Source organism: Mchenga conophoros, linkage group LG2 (assembly GCF_057382185.1).
Source record: "Mchenga conophoros isolate Kocher_MC1m ecotype Shallow Benthic linkage group LG2, M_conophoros_male_GT1.1, whole genome shotgun sequence".
Lineage (NCBI taxonomy): Eukaryota > Metazoa > Chordata > Actinopteri > Cichliformes > Cichlidae > Mchenga > Mchenga conophoros.
In genome coordinates this window covers 25,562,158-25,581,877 of record NC_140527.1, presented here as the reverse complement: position 1 = coordinate 25,581,877, position 19,720 = coordinate 25,562,158, and the positions used below count along the sequence as shown (strand labels likewise).

At 39.9% G+C, this 19,720-nt stretch overlaps 4 protein-coding genes across 5 annotated transcripts in view; 1 reads left to right on the top strand and 3 right to left on the bottom strand.

The window, feature by feature from the left end:
- Positions 1-713: 713 nt before the first annotated feature.
- bnip1a (BCL2 interacting protein 1a) lies at positions 714-4,742 on the bottom strand. The gene is made up of 6 exons (XM_085290191.1): positions 4,613-4,742; positions 3,301-3,393; positions 3,111-3,202; positions 2,925-3,029; positions 2,337-2,455; positions 714-2,148 (listed from the first exon to the last, which is right to left on the bottom strand). The coding sequence occupies exons 1-6, from the start codon at positions 4,691-4,693 to the stop codon at positions 1,952-1,954; spliced, it is 687 nt and encodes a 228-aa protein (XP_085146317.1). The 5' UTR covers positions 4,694-4,742; the 3' UTR covers positions 714-1,951.
- A 247-nt stretch (positions 4,743-4,989) lies between these two features.
- On the bottom strand, positions 4,990-6,890 carry atp6v0e1 (ATPase H+ transporting V0 subunit e1). Of its 2 annotated transcripts, none has more exons than XM_085290193.1 (4): positions 6,665-6,890; positions 6,115-6,162; positions 5,436-5,559; positions 4,990-5,341 (listed from the first exon to the last, which is right to left on the bottom strand). In XM_085290193.1, the coding sequence occupies exons 1-3, from the start codon at positions 6,766-6,768 to the stop codon at positions 5,466-5,468; spliced, it is 246 nt and encodes an 81-aa protein (XP_085146319.1). In that variant the 5' UTR covers positions 6,769-6,890; the 3' UTR covers positions 4,990-5,341; positions 5,436-5,465. The 2 variants fall into 2 exon arrangements, with proteins under 2 accessions (XP_085146319.1, XP_085146318.1); XM_085290192.1 differs by having other exon boundaries at positions 4,990-5,344; positions 6,665-6,889.
- Positions 6,891-9,459: 2,569 nt separating this feature from the next.
- On the bottom strand, positions 9,460-13,058 carry rpl26 (ribosomal protein L26). The gene is made up of 4 exons (XM_085290175.1): positions 12,901-13,058; positions 12,062-12,233; positions 11,826-11,966; positions 9,460-9,625 (listed from the first exon to the last, which is right to left on the bottom strand). Exons 2-4 carry the CDS (start codon positions 12,227-12,229, stop codon positions 9,497-9,499), a joined length of 438 nt encoding a protein of 145 aa, XP_085146301.1. The 5' UTR covers positions 12,230-12,233; positions 12,901-13,058; the 3' UTR covers positions 9,460-9,496.
- A 118-nt stretch (positions 13,059-13,176) lies between these two features.
- Positions 13,177-19,720, top strand: part of ppp2r2ba (protein phosphatase 2, regulatory subunit B, beta a) — a 41,669-nt gene continuing 35,125 nt past the window's right edge. The window contains exon 1 of the mRNA XM_085290164.1: positions 13,177-14,112. Within this exon, the coding sequence (XP_085146290.1) occupies positions 14,034-14,112 (79 nt within the window). The 5' untranslated portion in view covers positions 13,177-14,033. The remainder of the gene's footprint in view (positions 14,113-19,720) is intronic.

Sequence of the window (19,720 nt, the reverse complement as noted above, 5' to 3'; positions counted from 1 at the left end):
CTTTTAAAATGTTTCAAACTGGGTTCCAATACGGAAAACCTGAAACGAATGATCAGTTTTTTATGTAGATAAATTTTATATGAATTATTTCTTCATCTTCTCTTTGTTCCTGAAAGTCAATAGTCTTATTCCCTGAACTTGGAAACATGGTGGCAAATACAAGGTGTGACCAGATCAAATATATGTAACTTTTTATGGACAGTACACTGGATTACTGAAAATTACTGTAATATAACCTTTCGCTTTTTATTGTAACACAGCTGTTACTCTCCAACTGAACATACACCCAGTATCAAAATGATGTATTAAATACTAACAATACCAAAGCTCTATAAAGTCAAATTTACTAAATGAATGTGAAGTTGCAGAGGTCTCCCATTAGCCACCCGATCCCCGTGTTTACACCATCAGTGTGGTGTCGTGTACACTTCAGAGACCTCTGCCCACTTATCCAGATACAAACCCAAACACTCAATTGTCAGTATCTTGGTGCTAAATGCAAGAATGGCCCAATTTGCTTGACAGAGAGCCAAAGGCTTTGTCTAAGTGTGCGGCTATACGAACAGGCTGGAAATTGGCTCTGTCCAACTGCCGCCACTTTACACAAGTAAGAGATGCTTAGGCATCTCTCAGGTCTCTTCACACATACTCTATTGTCTGCTATCTTACTGTAAACAATACAGTGACAAATGCACATTTGAGACACACTAAAGAAGACGGGAGCCACTGTGTTTATTAATAATTAGCGATGACATTTACAAATAATAAAAATGAAACAGCAATGCCAGGCAATTGCCCAAAGGGTGGCAAGGTCATGTGGCTTCTCTGGCCACCCTCTCCTCTGTAGTGTTGAAAAGGGAACGTCAGATAACAGCGCCACACAAACCTAAAAATATCCCTCACCCTCCACTCACGCTGGAAAGGGAGAGGGAAACAGGTTGGAATAATCTGCTTTTCCGGGTCTTATCTGAAGAAAGGCAGGGCTGCATGCTGTCCTATCTCTGCCAGTGCGAACACTGCTGGTGCTTTTCGGAGCTTTTCTGCTCTGCTGCAGAGCCACACCGGCAGAGACGGAGCAGACTGCATCCAGTCTTACACTTAATAAAGGGTTGTTTTTTTTTTACTTTGATTTGCATGCCAAGTGAATAAACATAGGGACAGTTAGAAGTGTATATACAACCTACGAGTGCTGTTCAAGTAGGAAAACACAGTGAGGAGTGAGTGCAATTGAGCCTGAATCATAATAAAGTTAAAAAGTACTTAAATATTCTTTTCACATAAACAACATTAATTCATCATTACGGAGTACAGTAATGTAAGTTGCACAGTGCATTCCCACAAATAGCATTTACATATAAAGCTGGAACGTTATTAACAGTAATTGTGGGAAACTGGATCGTGGTAAATGGCTTGGTTTCCACTGGTGATGCAAAAACATGTACAGGCCTTGTTTTGATCCCAAATATATATGTCTGTAATATAATGTCATTACATAGCATTTTTTGCCTTGAATTAACAGTAATTAATAGCATTGCATGCTACTTTAATAGTTCAGTGATTGACTTGCCAATAAAAAAACTGTTGAAGCTAAAAATGACTTTTTTTTTTTCCAAATGAAACCATGATATTACTCATGCTGTACCATATTTCATGTTTCATAATAATCAGCAAACAAGTTTCCCCTCACACAAAGACACGTTTTACATCCTGAAGCCAAAATATTTTTTTTCCTTTAGTCTGCCTCTGAGCTGCAGGCCTGTAGGTCGCTCTCCCTCTGTGTGGACAATATTTCACTCTCAGCAGCGTCTCAGTTCAGTCAAGTAAGCGGTTCGCATTCTGCCGTGCAGACGCCGTAATGCGTCTAGCATAGCACGCAGCATTCAGAGTTGTTTAAATCATTCCCACTGACTATGGAAAGTACCATTCATGCTCACGGGAGAACCCTTCTGGTCTACAGGAAGGGGAACAGTCTCTTCTTTAGGATGTAGAGCACTGTTGCGAGAAACAGAGCTAACGCCAGGAAGATGAGCAGCTTGTCGGTGAGCTCCCTCCGGTTGTACTTGGTGATGAGTTTTCTCCCAATCTGAATGGTCCCTGTCATTGTCTTAAACTCATCATTTGTCTCTTGGATCGTTCTGGAGGAGGTTGCTTTAAACAGAAAAGAAAAAAAATGTGGGGCTACACATTTGTCACTGATATAAATAGACATTATATTCCGAGCGTGTGCATTAACACAGTATAACCTGTTAAATTACTCTCAGTAAACAAGAATGCTTTAATGCCATTTAAAATTAAAAAAGTATATCAAAACAACAGGATACTGTTCATTCACCAACCTAGTGACGTTATGGTCTCCTCGCTCTGCTGAACTTGCTGGGCCATCATTCGGCTGATGCTCATAAGATTTTCGGTGATGTCGCTGGTGGTCTGGGCCAGACCCTCTTTGGTCATCTTCCTGATTTAAAAAGAATGCATGCAAACAGAATGCATCACATAATAATAATAATAATAATAATAATAATACTAATAATACTAATAATAATAATAATAATAATATTTTTATCTCTTTATTTGAAAATAAAGAGATAAATAAATAAAAGCGATACACAGCAATACAAGTTAAAAACACAATAACAAGTTAAAAACATAATAAAAGTTAAAAACAATAAAATTTTTTAAAACTAAATGGCATAGAATTAAGACATGTAGGATAGGGTGAACAAGTGGGTCTTCAACTTAGCTTTAAAAACCTCCACCGAGCATGCCTGCCTAATATCTTGAGGGAGATTGTGCCACAAAAATGGGGCACGTAAAGAAAAAGCACGCTCCCCGATAGTCTTTTTTCTTTGCATTTAAGCAAACGTTGCTTAAGTGCAAAGCTGAGATTTAGTGGTCTTTAAATATTAGGACAATCTTCAGCTCACCTCTGTCTCACAGAATCATCAGCTCCATTAAGAAGGGCCTGCTTTTCCATGTTGTCGATTGTAAGTTTGCTGGCCAGGTTGGCTTTCCTCCAGGTTGTCTGGTTACTGCAAAAAATACAAAAAAGAAAATGAATAAGCTTTTATTAAGTAGACTTTTAAAGTGTTAAAGTGGGCAAAATGCATTACCTGAGCATCTGTTTTCTGTGGCCTTCTACCTGAGTCATCAAGGCCTGCTTGTCTGACTCTTTGTCCTGCTCCATTGCCATCTGCTCAAAGTCCTAACATGGAAGCAAAACAACCACAAGGGCTTACAATTAAAAGAAAAAAAAGTTCAAGCAACCGATGTACAGCCTATTAATTGGGAAAAATCTCTCACCTGAATCCGTAGTCTTAAGCTGAGGAAGTTCTTTTTCACTTCTCCATTTAATTCTGTCAGCTTGCTTTGAGGGCCTGTGCACTCACTGATATCCTGGTAAAATGTTGAACCAAGGATAAAAGTCATGACATTTCATTGCTACACTGCTGTTACTGTTCACATGTTGAAACGACAGCTGTTCTGCATATTAACACTGCTTTCTCAAGCTGAACTGTGGAATTCGCACTGTTTTAGACCTCCTCCTCACCTTTTAACTATTTTCACTTTTTCCTGCAAAGCGGATTTTTTTAATGTATTTATTTATCGACACTTCCCCCCAAATTAACCAGCTTTCTAATATTTTTTGACAAGTTTTGCAAAATAGAGTTTAACTTACCCATTTATATTTAAATATGCTCTAAAATCATTTTAAAATATGAATAGTTTCTACCAAATATGGTCCTACACTGCCTTGTGCTTACTAGTGTCGCAAAAGTGAGGCACTTGATCCGGTACATGTTTGGAAAATAATGCTTGATTTTCCAGCGCGCCTTTTATTGAATTGCTTTCCTGTCCATTGACTACTTGAAAAAGATTAACGTAGGTAGATTTTTATTTAGGTCCATAAGTTACATTAATCCTTCGTTTAAATGAAAACATCTAAATACCTGCTGCCAGAAAGATTTTTTTTACACCGATAAACAGGTTGTAGTCAACAGGAATTAAAAACAGAGAATAAAGAAATAAGAAACATTGCAAATATTTCTTAGCCTCTTGGCCACATCTCTCCTACAAAAAGGAGCTGTTTAATCTCAATCTCAATTTTCTGAATCTAAATGGTTTTCTATTATTCATGATAGAAATATTTAACACACTAGAGCTTTAAGTTATTTTAAACAGTTTAAATACAGGTGATGTACCAAAAAGTGATCTCAGATGTGTTTTTATGGCAAGTATTCGTTTTGCTTATAATGTAAACGGGCTGCAGTCAACGGGATTTATGAAGGGGTTATATATAAAATAAAGAAGTGACCTGTTTTGGGAGGATCATCATTTGGTATATACCGGAAATCACTAGTTAGCGCAACACAACACCGGCTGGTTATCTACATTATTATTACAACATCTTGTTCATAAAATCTTGGCTGAAAATATTCTTTTTTTACAGCCTCTTTGTAACTTTGATAGAAAATGTTCCGGTGCAGGCTTTCGGAGACGGTCGCTACACCTCATAAAATCAGGCCAAGTTAATACAACTCCGCTATGTGACACGCTCAAAAAATAACGTGTCCCGTCGCAGCACTAAGCAGTCTTACCAAAGAAATATTCGCACCTGGATGAGAGCTTTAATTTCCAAGTCATATTTGAGTATTTCTTGTTCGCATATTCGGACGTGGACATCTGACGACGCCATGTTGCCAACGTAGCCGGCTGGAGCTACGGAAAGCAAAGAGGCCAATTTGAAGTCCGTACGTCAACGTCGCTGTTTGACGTGTTTTGTTACGCAAAAAACGTCAACGATAATGACTGCATGAAAAATGTTTTATGGGGTCATTTTTTTCAGATAAATTACAAAAAAACAACAGCATTTTCTATGCCCTATGAAAATATTTTAGTGACATAAATGTGTTTAATGTGTAAATGACTTTCAACATAATTATGTAGAAAGGAACACTTTTATATTTGAAAAAAATATATAATTACAAACAATTATGGATGAATGATTTGTTTATTAATTTATTAATTATCTGATGAACCAGCTGACACAAACTTCACACATACACACACACACACACTCACACAACAACTGCTATCCATGCTAACAATATTGTTGAACACAATGTACATAATATATAAACAAAACTGCAACAAGGAAATGTTACTTTAATTTAGGTCACAGCACATCCACACAGATCTCACAGCCCTTTGGGAGTCATTATATACACAAGGCACTGGTGCCACTCAATAATCATACAGGGTTCAGAGTTTTAAGGCAATTGGGGACAACTGATCTCTGCAATGGCAAACATCCACTGGTGTGCAGCACTGCAAGGTCATCCTGCTGCTGAGAGAATAATAACACAACATTAGACGAGAGGCATCCAAGTATTAATATATTACATAAAAGTAGCATGTAGGTATAGTCTTAAGCTTACCTTAAGGGTTGGGAGCCCCAGAAAGGCAAATTAAGGCCAGTGATAGCGCAGGTACCAAATAACATCAGTGGACAGGCTAGGCCCAAACAGCGGGTTCAACTGGGCCAGAATGGCTATCAACCAGCTGGGTGAACAGAGAGGACACCATCAAGATCACAAACAAAACACTCACATCATATTCTCTAATAAAAATGTCATCTTGAATGAACACCACGGTTTGTCACAACACTGCAACCAGCTCCTGGGTTTATTATAACAGCATCAAGCTTGGGGGGCATTTGGGAGATTAACCTCACATGGCTGTAACACTACTGTGACTATACTGCCCCCTTTTGTCTGCCAGCATGCAACAAAACACCAGATGCATTCAAAACTGTGAATGTAAATAATTTATGACTTAAATAAGATACGCATAGTCTGCTTTATTTTCAAGCAACGTGCATCAATTAACTTGGAGCAACAGAAGTGGACCAATTTGTAATTATCCAAATGCATTAATCACCTATCAAGAAGATAGTTCTCTTATATTTAACTGACTGCTCACTTCAGCCATTTATATTATAGGCCTGATTCATTGCAGGCTTCCTCTATTGTTTTTAGATATATATAGTACCACTGTGTGTGTGTGCCTGTCTGTGGAAAAAAAAAAAAAAAAGGAATCCGGATGGTGAATACTTACAAAAGGTAACAGCAGACTGCAGTTAGCACCAGCATCGTCACTATCACACTGTGGGGAAATAATATACATTTTAAATATATAAACAGCACATCTAATATTTAATGTCTGCGAGTTTTTGGATTTAAAACACATCCAGCCATTCATCCACATTCACGAGCTGGATCTCGTGATGCAACTGAAAATCAGACAAATAAAGGAAGTTGTACTGACTTTGGCATTTTTTTCCCAAAAATAGAATCCATTAATGGTCGTATTATGTACTGAAATACAAGAGCAGGATTCACTGCCAAGGGGTGTGAGGAACTTTAGCACGAAGCCAGAGTAAAATTAGCTTTAGTTAGCTAACTCTTAAGTTTTAGTAACTAGAGTAGCTAACAGGGTTTAAAGGTGATATGTAAGTGTAATAAACAGCTTTACAAAACGCCAACAGTAAATTTAGCTCACGCACACTTCACCTGTTTGTATAAAAACTAAGAAAATAATACAACGTTGACATAAAAACCTTCCGTAAACTCCTTATAGCCAGCCGGAGCTAAGCTAACCAACTTACCCTCTGTTTGGTCCTTTGGGGATAAACCAAGGCACAATTCCTCCAACAATACCCCAGAACACAGTCATCACGGAAATCGCGATCGCAAACGAAGTTATTGCCATTGTGAGTTTCGTCTAAAAACACAAGACTTCAGAGGTATAAACTTTCAACTAAATGTATGCTGCCCAGCCGACGACGACACGCAGAAGGCAACACGTATCACATGACTGTGAACCGGAGAAAGAGGAAGTGGAGGGACTGCACTGCAAATTTCAAAGTGCTTGTGTTGTGAAACGTTTTCATTAATTCTTAAATTAAATAAATGGCGAAAAGTATTTGCGGTTTAACCCAACTTTTATTTGTGGTTATATTCCATATGCATAAAATGAAGCGGACAAACTGGAAGACAAACTGTGCCATATTTATGTTTATTTCTACTACATTTCTCTCATTAACGTGAAAAATAGTATATGAATATTACACATTGTTATACAGGTGAAACTCGAAAAAAATAGAATATCGTGCACAAGTTCATTTATTTCAGCAATTCTACTTAAAAGGTGAAACTAATATAGGTTCACCTTTTAGATATTTCAAGCCTTTATTTATTACAATTTTGTTGATCGTGGCTTACAGCTTATGAAAAACCTAAATTCAAAAGCTCAGAAAATTTGAATATTGCATGAAACCAATAAAATAAGGATTTTAAATAGAGAAATGTCAGACCTCTGAAAAGTATAATCATGCATATGTACTCAGTACTTGGTTTGGGCCCTTTTGCATGAATTACTGCATCAATGCAGCGTGGCATGGATGCTATCAGCTGAGGTGTTATGGAAGACTAGGATGCTTCAATAGCAGCCTTCAGCTGTTCTGCATTGTTCGGTCTCACGACTCTCATCTTTATCTTGGCAATGCCCCATAGAGAATCTATTGAACCAGGTTTTAGTACGTTTGTAGGTGTGGGCAGGTGCCAAGTCCTGCTGGAAAATGAAGCCAGCTTCAGCTTCAACAGCTGCCTTGACTCTGGACTTAATAAAGCACAGTGGACCAACACCTGCATGCCTCCCCAAATTAACACAGACTGTGGAAACTTAACACTGGACTTCAAGCATCCTGGATTGTGTGTCTCTCCATTCTCCCTCCAGACTCTGGGACCTTGGTTTCCAAATGAGATGCAAAATTTTCTCTCATTACAAAAGAGGACTTTGGACCACTGAGCAACAGACCAGTTCTTTTTTTCTTTAGCCAAGGTGAGACACTTCTGACATTATTGTTCAGGAGCGGCTTGACAAGAGGAATATGACATTTGAAGCCCAAATCCAGGATCCGTCTGTGTGTGGTGGCTCTTGATGCACCAACTCCAGCCTCAGTCCACTCCTTGTGAAGGTCCCCCACACTTTTGAATGACCTTTCCCTGACAATGCTCTCCAGGCTCTGGTCATCCCTGCTGCTTGTGCACCTTTTTCTTCCAAACCATTCCCTTCCACATAACTTTTTATTAATGTGCATTGATACAGAACTTTGGGAACATCCAACTTCTTTTGCACTTATCTTTTGAGGCTTTCCCTCCTTATGGAGGGTGTCAATTATGGTTTTCTGCGCAACTGTCAGATCAGCAGTCTTCCCCATAATTGTGATTCCTACTGAACCAGACTGTGAAACCATTTAAAGGCTCAAGAACTCTTTGGAGATGTTTTGGATTAATTAGCTAATCAGAGTGGGACACTTTGAGCCTACAACTGGACCTTTTCACAATATTCAAATTTTCTGAGCTTTTGAATTTGGGGTTTTCACAAGCTGTTAGCCACGATCAGCAAAATTTTAACAAATAAAGGCTTGAATTATCTCACTTTGCATGTAATGAGTTTTTATTATGTTTCACTTTTTCAGTAGAATTACTGAAATAAATGAACTTTTGCACGATATTCAAATTTTTTCGAGTTTCACCTGTATATCTTTTTTTCATTCAATTGGTAGCCTCTCCTCCTATGATGTTTTAGTTTCGCTAAATTTAATGTAAAATTTCTTGCAAAATCTATTTTTTTCTTCTTCCCTCTCAAACACTGTCAGAGATGGCAGCAGGGACCCAGAGGCATTCAGTGAGGAGCAAGAGGTCACTGAATTACCTGCTGTCCACCATGGACAGCCCATCACGGTCACCACAATCCTCATTCATCAGCTCGTTTAAAACCAAAATGGTTTCCTACTGTTCTCTTCTTCTGTGACAGGTGAACACACATGTCAGGATATAAGATTTCATTTTTATCCTTTATCCTGGTGCCTTAAAATTTCCTTTGGAGGATCCATAAAGTATATTAATCTGGATCTGTTAGAGCAAATGCTGGGTTTCCATATTTTTGCTTAAATGCTTTGAAATATTTTTTTGTTTCTTGCACAGTATTTTGGATTTTCACCTCATCATTTCATAGTGAAATCAATTAACATAGAAGCTGAGGTGGTGTGTAGTCAGTCACATGAATTTCCTTGCCTGTAACAAAACTACACTCATATTTGCAGTTAATTGTGCAATTAAAGAACATTTCTTTGTGTAGTTCACTTTTAACATTTTTAAACAATAAACCTATGCAATTTTGGCCACAGCTTGTTTTTAATTAAGCAGCAGCACTGGCCAATTCATTAAATTCCTTATAATACAGTGTGCTGTTTAGAGATTTGAACATGACTTTGAAGGCATACAGTATACCCAAGTGTTAATTTCCATAAAAAAGACAAGCATGTTTAAAATAAAACATTAAAAAACATTCCCGAGTTTAGGGGGTTACAACGAAAATATGACAGACAACATGAGGTCCATTTACAGAGTTTATTGATAGCAAAAGATCATTTTCACTCCTGCATCTTCTCAATGGTCTCCTCCTTGTATTTGCCCTTCTCCTTTCCATCAGCACGAGACTTGGCCTTGCGCTCCAGGATCTTCTTGCGGTCTTTGTCCAGCTTTAGCCTGGTGATGACCACCTGCAGACACAAAAACATCTTGGTAAACAAACATGTATTCTCTCATGGATACATCAGCAATATGTCTGAAATTACCTTCAAATCTCTTTAATAAAATTTAACAAAAAGACATTGCTTAATAATTGAAACATTTCCCACTGTTTTTGTAACCAAGGATTATTATTTTTACTCTACAAGGAAAATCTTGCTTTTCCAGTTTACGTTTAAAAAAATAAAAAAAAAATAAAAAATTGAATCAAAAGGGACATGCTGAAATTCAAATATAATTCTTCTTAAATTACTAATGTTCCGCATCTAGGATGTCACATGCTCTCCCATTAGCTCTGTACTTGCTTCAGCTATCCACCAGTGTTTACAGATTTACAGAACTGACAGAAAGAGGTTCTGTGGTAGTTTAATGCATTACACTGCAATTTAAAACCGAACAGCATCAGCAAATTTAAAAAAAAAAGAAAGAAAAAAATCTATAATCCAGCTAAACCAGAGCAACTGCACTTCACAAAATGTTATTTGGTCACTTTGATTTTTCAATTTCAGTGCTCATAACACCAAGTGTCAGAGTATGATGAAACACTGTGTCAAATACCAAGTGAAATTTCTCTCAAGTCTACCTGTAATCAGAGTTTAGGGTGTGCACCCGGGAGCAGGATTAAGACATAATTAGTTAGAAGCAAATCTTAGCCCAACAGGCAGCTTTACACACGTGTAATATAGAAACCTGAAGTCTGGCTTAGATATGGCATCTTCTTATATCTAGTAGTCCTAGACTGTCCACAAAAGAAGTCCTTAGTGAGTTGCTGGTGCATAGTGAGATTTGGTGTCATTTGGGCTCGATGTAAAGTTTCCTTTTCTTTTTGAAAACACTGCAGCCTCACTGGAGACAAGTGGGAGTGAGTTGGTCCCTTGATAAATTAACTTCAGGAACATAGGGATTTCCCAATAGCACAGCGGGATACTACCGCAGCAGTTGAAAAATTCTCCATAATAAAAATGTTTACTTGTTTTGACTTCTTCTTTACCAGCACTAATGCAGTGATTGAGTCTTGAAAATGTATCAATTTAGCAGCAGACTACAGCGACTGGACAACACCCAGTATCCAGATTTAAATGGGTCTAAGGTGGCGTTGAAGTGCAATGAGCAGAATCAGATACATCAGAGTCACCCTTATTTGGTTTGTGCTTAACAAGTAAGGAATTTGACTCCACTTTACTTTGCTCTCTGCATACATGTGCAGAGAGTATGCCAACGACATCAACCATAACACCAGTTTACAATCTCCAGATCACAACACACACCGCCTTTGGCTACTACCGTCCCACACAACCACAACTAGTCAAGTAGTCTGTCCGACTGCAAGATGAGAGAGTCAAGCACCTGAATGCTATTGAAGTTTACAACTGTAGTGACTGGGGCCCACTCATGGAAGCAGATTTAGCAAACATCCCTCGGTTTGTTAATCCAGACATGAGGAAAATGCTGGAATCCCACGATCCTATGATTCTGGGTGTCAGAGCTCCACTGATGGCTTCCTTTACATTTTTTCTACTCATGCATGTGCTTAACTAAAGGTGAACACTCAAGTTCAATGAAGATATTCTGATCAGCTGTTCTGAAACCAAAATCTTTAGCAGTTCAAAGCAATCTGGTAAGCAGACAACAAAAAGTGAATGATATTTGTCGACTTTGAGTGAAGTAACTGTTATCAATGTGAAGTAGGTGGGACCCCTCACACTTTCAGACCAGTGACTGAAAAGACTACCACAGAATGAAGAATACGGCTAAAAGGCACAACACAACAATTGTTTTCAGTGTGGACACAGCTTAAGAGTTGCAGATCTTAGACTTAAACTCAAAGTTTATATATAAACTTTATTTGTTGAACATGCTTCTTGGAACAGGGCTCTGAGCCAGCTGTTAGGAAAAGAAACAAACATCAAGAGCTAAAATACCTCAACTTTCAAAATTACAATAGATAAAAAACACTAAGAACCCCAAAATACCCAAGAAATACTTATATAGCTACCCTCCACATTGAATTTGTGTTGATCAGCTTAAGAGCTTGTGACATGAAAAGCTCAAGACTACATCTTCCTGACACAAACAAACCAAACAGATATGAAGCCAGTAAGCACCATGTGTGACTATACCACGGAACAAGTCTACTCACACAAACTCAGTATCTATTCAATTACGTCTCACCTTGCTGGGGTGGATGCCAACATGGACTGTTGTTCCATTGGCCTTCTCTCTCTGCACACGCTCGATGTAGATGACATACTTTTTCCTGTAGACCTGGACTACTTTGCCAATCTGCTGGCCTTTGTAGTGTCCACGGACAACCTGTATGTAAATACACAAGGAGGTCAGACTAATCTGCCTAACATGTTGCACATCAGCTATAAAAAAGAACCCCTCAGCAATACAAACCACATTACCTGGACTTCGTCATCTTTGCGGATGGGCATGGACCTCACGTTGTATTTCTGGCGGAGCTCCTTAGACAGGGGGGAAGACATGATCTTCCTCCTGATGTGTGAGGGGGCATTGAAGTGCCTCTTACGGTTCTTGCGACGGGAGGATGTTACAAAGGGATTGAGCTTCATGATGCTGTAAAGAAACAAGTAATGGCACATTGACAAACCCAGGCGATAAAGGCTGCACTTGCTTGCAAAACAGTCCACTCAAATTGTGGATCAGGATCGACAGTTTTAAGAAAATATAAGAATGTAGGGTTAAAGTACACACTACTATCTTCCGACACCACATAAAGCAACTGAGAACCCAAACCTAGAATGTCCACTATGTGTGTTATTTTGCTGTATTAGGTACCTGGCTAGGTTGTGCTACATTTTAAAGGCGACTATTAAGCTAGCTCAAGTAGTTAGCATAAGATAGCCGTCAGACCGAAGCGGGATATTTCTGCAACATAAACTCGGTACAGTGGTTGAACAAACTACACACTTCCAAAACAATGTTTTTAAAAGCCCATTACAGTTACAGAATGTAAAATTGGTCAAATATTAAAGGCTAGCACCAGGAGTAGAGCTGGTTCACTATCGCTAACCGACATGCGGATACTGAAGGACCTAACAGGGAGACCAACTACTGACAGCGTTTATTTAGTAATCCATCGTCAACACGAAGCCAATATTCGCTGATTTTTAATTGTACTGAAGTATATGTGGGGTTTACACTTGCATACGGACACACAGTGGTATTAAAAGCAGGATGGATAACGATAACTTTGGCGAATTCATCTGCCGGGAATTCTTACCCTGCCTTTGCTCCTCTATGGCCGGCGGAAAAGAGACTCGCAAACTACTTCCGCTGGCATTAGTTCACACTCAAGTCTCGCGAGAAGTCAGTGTTTAAAATGATAACACAGATAAACGCAAGCGTAAACACAGAGGGGTCTGGCAAAGATGACACAATTTCGTCGTACTGAAACTTGTTTAAGTGCTGCGTGTGCTACGAGGAGTTAAATTCGACTAAAAGAAGGTGACCGTTAAGATTTTTATTCACCATAACAAATTTATTTTTTAAATAATGCCACGTAATAATTTTTAGTTGATAAAATTGCAGGGGCGTTTTTAGTAAACATGCACAACGATGTTTACTAGGTTTGTTTTTTGTGACGTTATAACTTGTGTTTTCTAGCTACATTAAATATTTCCACAAGATGGCGCTAAACTTAGTTAATCGGTAACCTGGTCTACAAACAAGTTTTGTCTATGATTCATCAAGTTCTGGGCTCTGTGCACCACACAACCCTCTTTTAGGCATCAGGGATAAGTGTGAGTAGCACTAATAGATCGGCAAAACACATGTTCTATCGGTAATACACACCCCAAAAAACATTCAGTGTAATTTCCAATCAAAGTATTTGCCCTTAGCTACATTTAATATAAAACAGACTACCAAATTTATAAGGCAAAACTTCCTGGCTCTCGCAGATGTAATTGCGCTTTTCCTGCTCTTTTTTTAATTTTATTTAAACCCAAATACACTGAGAAATAAACACGAGGAGGGTGTTCACACCAGCAGACCACACATACATTGACCTCCCATGATAAGAGGACAGAAGCGACCCCCTGTCCTGCTCAGACAAACTCGCCCACATACACGGAGAGACCTGCCGAAGCGGAGACGCGCTGACACCGTGCGCTATTCGCTCCCCGGGTGAAGCGCAGATCTACCGGAGCCTACTGCCTGCCTGCCTCCCTGCCTGCCTGTGAAAAAGTGATGCTGTCATAGCCCCCCTGCACCGCGGACAGAGCCTATTTCACTCCCCCCTCCTCCTCTCCGAACCTCCCCGGATCCTCTGTGGCTGGCTGTCGGCGGCAGCAGTGCGGATGTGGAGCCCGCAACGCAGCGCTCTACACCCGTTAGCAAGCACCGGAGAAGAAGATGAAATGTTTTTCCCGTTATCTCCCGTATCTCTTCCGCCCTCCGAGCACCATCCTGTCCTCCACTTGCCACACCGAAGGTAGGGTGGAACGCTTAACCGGGGGTGGCTTTCACGGGTCTGTGAGTCGCTTAGTTTGTGCCTTGTGACATCAATGTTTTTATGCTGCTGCACATATGATACACATGTGCAGAAGTTAGGCTGGCCACTTGAAGGGCTAAGGCTTAACCAGTAGTTAACCCAGACCAATGCAGATTTGACACTATGCATGAAGTTGAAGGAGCCCTTTCTCAATTTCTGATGCAAATTATAGAAAGTGTTCCAAGGCTCTGTGTGTGTGTGTGTGTGTGTGTGTGTGTGTGTGTGTGTGTGTGTGTGTGTGTGAGAGAGACTGTGTCTTGTAAACAGTATCACTCCATTCGCATTTTGCTCCCTTTAAAGGTGTCAACACACAGGCCTACAGGATGCCAAGAGAGAAAGTCAGTTTGTGGAGTTGCATGACAAGTACTCACATTGCTCCTTACTCATGGTTCTCTCATTCATTTCACCAGCTCACACTGCCTAGATCACTTAATTCAAGAGCATCTAGGCATCTCCAGATATCGCCCAAACCTCTCACATTCACCCATTCCAGTTATTCCTCTGGAGTCCCTGAAGTTAAAATGGTGAATTGACATGCCGTTAGACCGAGAAATGACTTCATAATCCTGTTGATTGTGCTGTCAGACACAGCCCAAGAGGGTCTGAGTGTTTGTATAACCAACCACTTACTAGGTCATAATGTGGAGACTGAGGCATTGCATTATTTAGCTTTGCATGGTTGCCCTCTTTCCTGTGTGCGCTCTGCCCTCAGCCTTCTGGTAGAAGGGAAGATAGTGTGATACACTGTACATCCCAGTATGTTGTGGGCATCAACAAGGTCTTTCACAGCATGTAGAGCTGACCTATATACTGTATATATTCACCAAAGAAGAAGAAGCACTTGAGGCTACCTACTCTTGCACTTTTTACATGTCTTCTCTATTTCATCACAGATCTTTCCCGGTCCTAAATTTCATTTTTCTCCCCCCCATCCTTCTGGCTAATTTAATCTTGATTAGCCATTAAAAGTATGAATATCAAACATTAATTACAGCACTTAAAGCGGCATCAGATGTGAAATTATGGCTAACAGTTTGCCTCATAGCCAGTGCCAGTTTATTTTGTTTTTTGTTAGCTCTGATTGTGCAGTGGAAGTAAATCTGAGTGCATTTTGAACATATACCTGTTTCAAAGTCATTTAGATCTCCATCACACAGCTTTTGAACATTTAATCAGCACAAAAGTGACACAACACATCAGATAAACATCAGTATCTGACGTCAATAAACTTCATCTTATTTATATCGGCCACACTAATGTTGAATCTGTATAAAATCCAAGGTCCAAGGTTTAAAGTGTGTTTATCTAATACTGGATGCAGGCTATTAATGAGATCAGGAGCAATGCATTGCACAAAATGTGAATCACAACAAAATAACTTACAAAAAAGGTTTTTAACAAATGAGTTTGGAAAACATTTCTTTTATACTCAGAGTGTACATATGTGGATTTTAATAAATTTGTTATATTTATCTTGTAAAATATAAATTGACCTGCTTGTCCTGTAGCCTAGTTTCTCACCATGATCACATGGCGTAAATATGATAGAAATGTTTATCATTACTGCATTCGATCGCAAATACAACCCAGTTTGAGCTCCCCGATGTTAAGAGGTGCGGCCAACATACAAAATGTTTTTCACTGCCTTCACTCCAAGCTTGTTTACTCACTTTCTGAGTCTCCATCCCTCCGCCTGACATGAGAGAGTGGTATAATAGAGGAAGTGATAGATCAAGAAGAAGAAGAAAAAAACCACGGCTGCCTTGTTCAGCCTCAGTAATATGATACACGATCCTGTGCTGCTCCCTGTGTGAAGAAATATGAAACAGTTGTATGGCGAAAGCAGGAGTAAGAGATGTTGAATCTCATGTGCTGGAGGCCAGCAGAGTGAGATGACACAGCAGATCACCTTAGAAATATGATGTGTTAAAAACAAAAGAAAGAAAAAGAGAGATAAATACCTCTGCACACTATGTGTTTGGGTGTGTTTTAAAAAGTAAGAGAAGGTAGATGTTTTTGTGCTAGAATCTATGCATGCGCTTGCGTTGCGTAAAAGCTTTTGCTCGCGTGTCCCGTTTTGACCTTGTTGGCATTTATTGCCCCTTATTCAGACATGCTGGTCTGAAGGAAGCTGGGTGGTGCATCACTGTAGTCCTCCTTCATGTCCGCTCCAGCTGAGCGGAGTTCACCGCAGGGAAGATGAGTGTGCAGTTACCATGTTAGTGGAAAATATATTATATAAGCACTGCACTGACCATGGTGTGTGTGTCGGTGTGTGTTCTCTTTGTTTATCTGGGCCATTGTAGAGAGCAATGTGCCAGCATCATTCGGATTCACCTGGGTCCAGTCTCTGAGGGATACACTGCAAGCTTTTGTCTGCCTCCCTGTATAAGTTTATAAGTTTGCATTGGTCTCTCTGTGGCTTTTATCTGTCTTTTTTTGTCCCCTGGTGTTCACTTTTCTCCTTTTTTCATGAGTCTGTCAGTAGGGGTGTGATGGATTAAGTCTTCAAGTTTTCTGAAGGGACTGCATATGTGTGTCTCTCTTTGCTGATACTTTATGTTTGAGTCAGGAAAAAAAGAAAAAGTGCAACCCCCAACTGACATCTCACCACATCTCAAACTGCCATCAATCAGCAGAGCAAGTCCTGCATCAGCTTCCTCGTCTATTGGCTGTAGTGTCTAAGGGGAAACCTGTGGTACATTATTATGCTAGGGGGGAAAAAAGCTGAAAAGGGAAGTGATTTTTAATTAATTAATTAAACTTTTGAAGATTAGATCTGTGTCAAGTCTCTGTGATTATTAGGTATAGCTGACACGTGTCTCGTGCCACGCATGTGCATTTGTGTATTTTTGCTACATCGTGGTTTTTTTATTTGTAAGAGCTTTTCGTGGCATTGCCGGAGGGGAACTTCTGTCGACAGTCTGACAAAGCATGACACTGAGTTGGAGTTTTCTGTTTGAAGAACACAGCATGTGTTTGTGTTTGAGGAACATCGCATATGCTTGTGTGTGTGTTCATTCCCTTATCTTACATCCTGCTCTGTTGTTGTTACCCTGGCAGACACCCAGTTCACGGCTCAAAACACACTTGTCGTAATCATCCTGCCCTTGCATGCCGTTGGGGACAAACACCCTACATACCAAACTCACATAATTCACACACTTACAAGTGTGACTGTTCTGCTTCAGCTTGTCAAAAAGGAGACAGCCCTTGAAGGGATAGGATACTCCTGCAGTTAGTATCGCATGTCCATTAGCTCGCTTTTTAACTCGTTAATTAAATAGTATCCAAGCTGAGATAGGAAAGATCAAATGGGGTTATTTCCACATATTCTAGAAAGCTTATCTAAAACAGAGAAGACAACTAATAGGAGGTTTCAAAGACTGAACAGTACCCTAATGACAAGTAAAGTAAACTTGAAAAGGTTTTCTTCCCACCTGGATTGCTCCTCTGACGTCCCATGCTGTATCTCCCCTAGAGCAAGACACTTTTCTGGCTTGTTGCCTGCAGGTGCTCTCATGACATAGGCCTAGTGGTGTAAATGTAAAAAGAAGTGTGGCTGCATGCAAAGGATTAGAATGACAAAGTAGAAGATTTCTTTCGGTTTTAGCAAACGAATGACCAAAGCTGTAGTCATGCATCCATTCTTTTTTCCCAACTGTGTAAAGATTAAAGTTGTACTAAATAAAAATGTATTTTAACATGGGGCCGAGCAACTCCAAGTAACTAAACAATTATGCGGATCCCTTTAGTGTCATTCAGTGCACTGTTTATGTTTTATGACCTGTATTGCTTTGGTTCACTGTCACTGTTCTTAACCAGTAGATGGACTGGCCCGTCCTAAATGGGAGATAAATTAGGTGGTTTGTCAAACGAGTGGCAGCCTAGGCCTAAGCTTAGAAATATGTATCTTAGTCTGGTTCTTGACAGCTCCTGCCCTTGCTCCACAGGCAGTTTACAGTAACATGAAAACAAAACTGTTCTGTTCTGTTTAGTGCCACTTTAGAGCTACAACCATCTCGGGTTGCTCTATATTGCAAGGTAAAGAATTTACAATAATTTGAGAGAAGACCTTAAGAGGAAAATTCCCTATAATCAGTCACCTCGGAATATTGGGGAACTTTAACAGGACGAGACCTCAAGCAGAACCTGGCTCAAAGAGGGGCAGCCATCTGCTGCAACCTGATGGATGTGAGAGGAAAGAGAGAGCAACAAAAGGAGAGCCTAGATAGACAATGGCGAGGAATATGAAGTATACAAGAATTATTTAAATACTGAATTAAATAAAGCGAGACAAGTTGGGTGCTTGTAACAGACGGAAATAAATGGCAGATAATACACTATCTGGAAAAAGCAGAGGATCTCAGGAGCCACTGACAACTGAAAGAAACATGACGTTCTCTTGCACAGTGAGACAAAAACACCATAACATATCAGTGTCCTCCTCACACAGGATTTTCCCGTAATCTCACTTTACAGCAAACACTTCCTGCTAAGTTTCCGCAGCAAATCTGCAGGAAAACAAGAAAAGAAGCGCACATTTACAGTATGAGTGAGACTCTGTGCCTCACAGGGGTTAGTGTATTATTACAGCAAACACAGTGACACAGGTCTCTTTGTCCTGTTTCTTTATCGCTGTTTCGTCATATGTGGAAGTAGAATAAACATTATGTTACATCCTTTGGCCTGCAACTTAACGGTGAGACGACCCCCCCCCTTTCATTTTTGTTAAACAGCATCGACTGTGCCCCGGTTGGGAGCCAGACAAAGGGGCTCCTTTGCAAGCTTGACTGCTGGGCTTGTGCTCCAGCTGACGGGCTGCAGCAGAGACACAACTACTATTGGGACTGAGGTATATATAGAACATCAGGATGGGCTTCCTCTGCCCTCTCTCCGCCCATCTGCCTCTGTGGTTTTATAAAAGAGATGTTGAATGAGGCAGGTTATTGTGAACATGCTCACAGTGGTGCAATAAAAATCAATTCATTAAACCCTTGGCATGACAGTGCTCCTGTATCTTGTATTATTATTAGGCCCTGGAAAAAAAAAGATAAGGCAGTCAGTGCAATATATAGTCTTGAGTGTGCTAAACAAGCTTATAGAGGAAGTATTCGTTTGATACTGTTGTGGTGTAATTAAAATAGTTTTGATACCTAGCTCTCGTCTTTAATTCCTATTTTGGTGATTTCCATTATGAAGCGCACACAATACGATTAAAATTAGACTTCCCGGAGTGGAAGGCATAACAAGTGTTCAGCATGCCAAGGTGACACACACAGACTTCTCTTGTTTGCGCTGCAGCCTTTTAAAGCTTTGTGAATTTAGACTGGAAGAATAGACTAGCTTGGATGAAACTTTAATGAGACTGTGCTGCGGCTGTGACAAGAATATACAGCCGATTAGAAGCACAAATGGTACAAGAGATGACAAAACAAAGCGACCACGCGTATTTGAAACAATGCAGCCCAAAATGGAAGAAATCAGGTTTTTCACTTTAAGCAGACGTACCGATTGTGTGGGTGTTGTTGTATTTGTTGTGTAAGGG

What these genes read in the sequence shown, in the direction of transcription:
- bnip1a (XM_085290191.1), bottom strand. Translation starts at nt 4,693, where the DNA reads ATGGCGTCGTCAGATGTCCACGTCCGAATATGCGAACAAGAAATACTC. An exon ending in AAATTAAAGCTCTCATCCAG is followed by an intron (nt 3,394 to 4,612) that starts GTGCGAATATTT and finishes ACATTTTACCAG; the next exon opens with GATATCAGTGAGTGCACAGG. An exon ending in GATGATTCTGTGAGACAGAG is followed by an intron (nt 2,456 to 2,924) that starts GTGAGCTGAAGA and finishes TTTTTAAATCAG; the next exon opens with GAAGATGACCAAAGAGGGTC.
- atp6v0e1 (XM_085290193.1), bottom strand. Translation starts at nt 6,768, where the DNA reads ATGGCAATAACTTCGTTTGCGATCGCGATTTCCGTGATGACTGTGTTC. An exon ending in CCCAAAGGACCAAACAGAGG is followed by an intron (nt 6,163 to 6,664) that starts GTAAGTTGGTTA and finishes ATTTCCCCACAG; the next exon opens with TGTGATAGTGACGATGCTGG. An exon ending in GCAGTCTGCTGTTACCTTTT is followed by an intron (nt 5,560 to 6,114) that starts GTAAGTATTCAC and finishes CTGTTCACCCAG; the next exon opens with CTGGTTGATAGCCATTCTGG.
- rpl26 (XM_085290175.1), bottom strand. Translation starts at nt 12,229, where the DNA reads ATGAAGCTCAATCCCTTTGTAACATCCTCCCGTCGCAAGAACCGTAAG. An exon ending in GCAAAGATGACGAAGTCCAG is followed by an intron (nt 11,967 to 12,061) that starts GTAATGTGGTTT and finishes ATTTACATACAG; the next exon opens with GTTGTCCGTGGACACTACAA. An exon ending in TTGGCATCCACCCCAGCAAG is followed by an intron (nt 9,626 to 11,825) that starts GTGAGACGTAAT and finishes TTGTGTCTGCAG; the next exon opens with GTGGTCATCACCAGGCTAAA.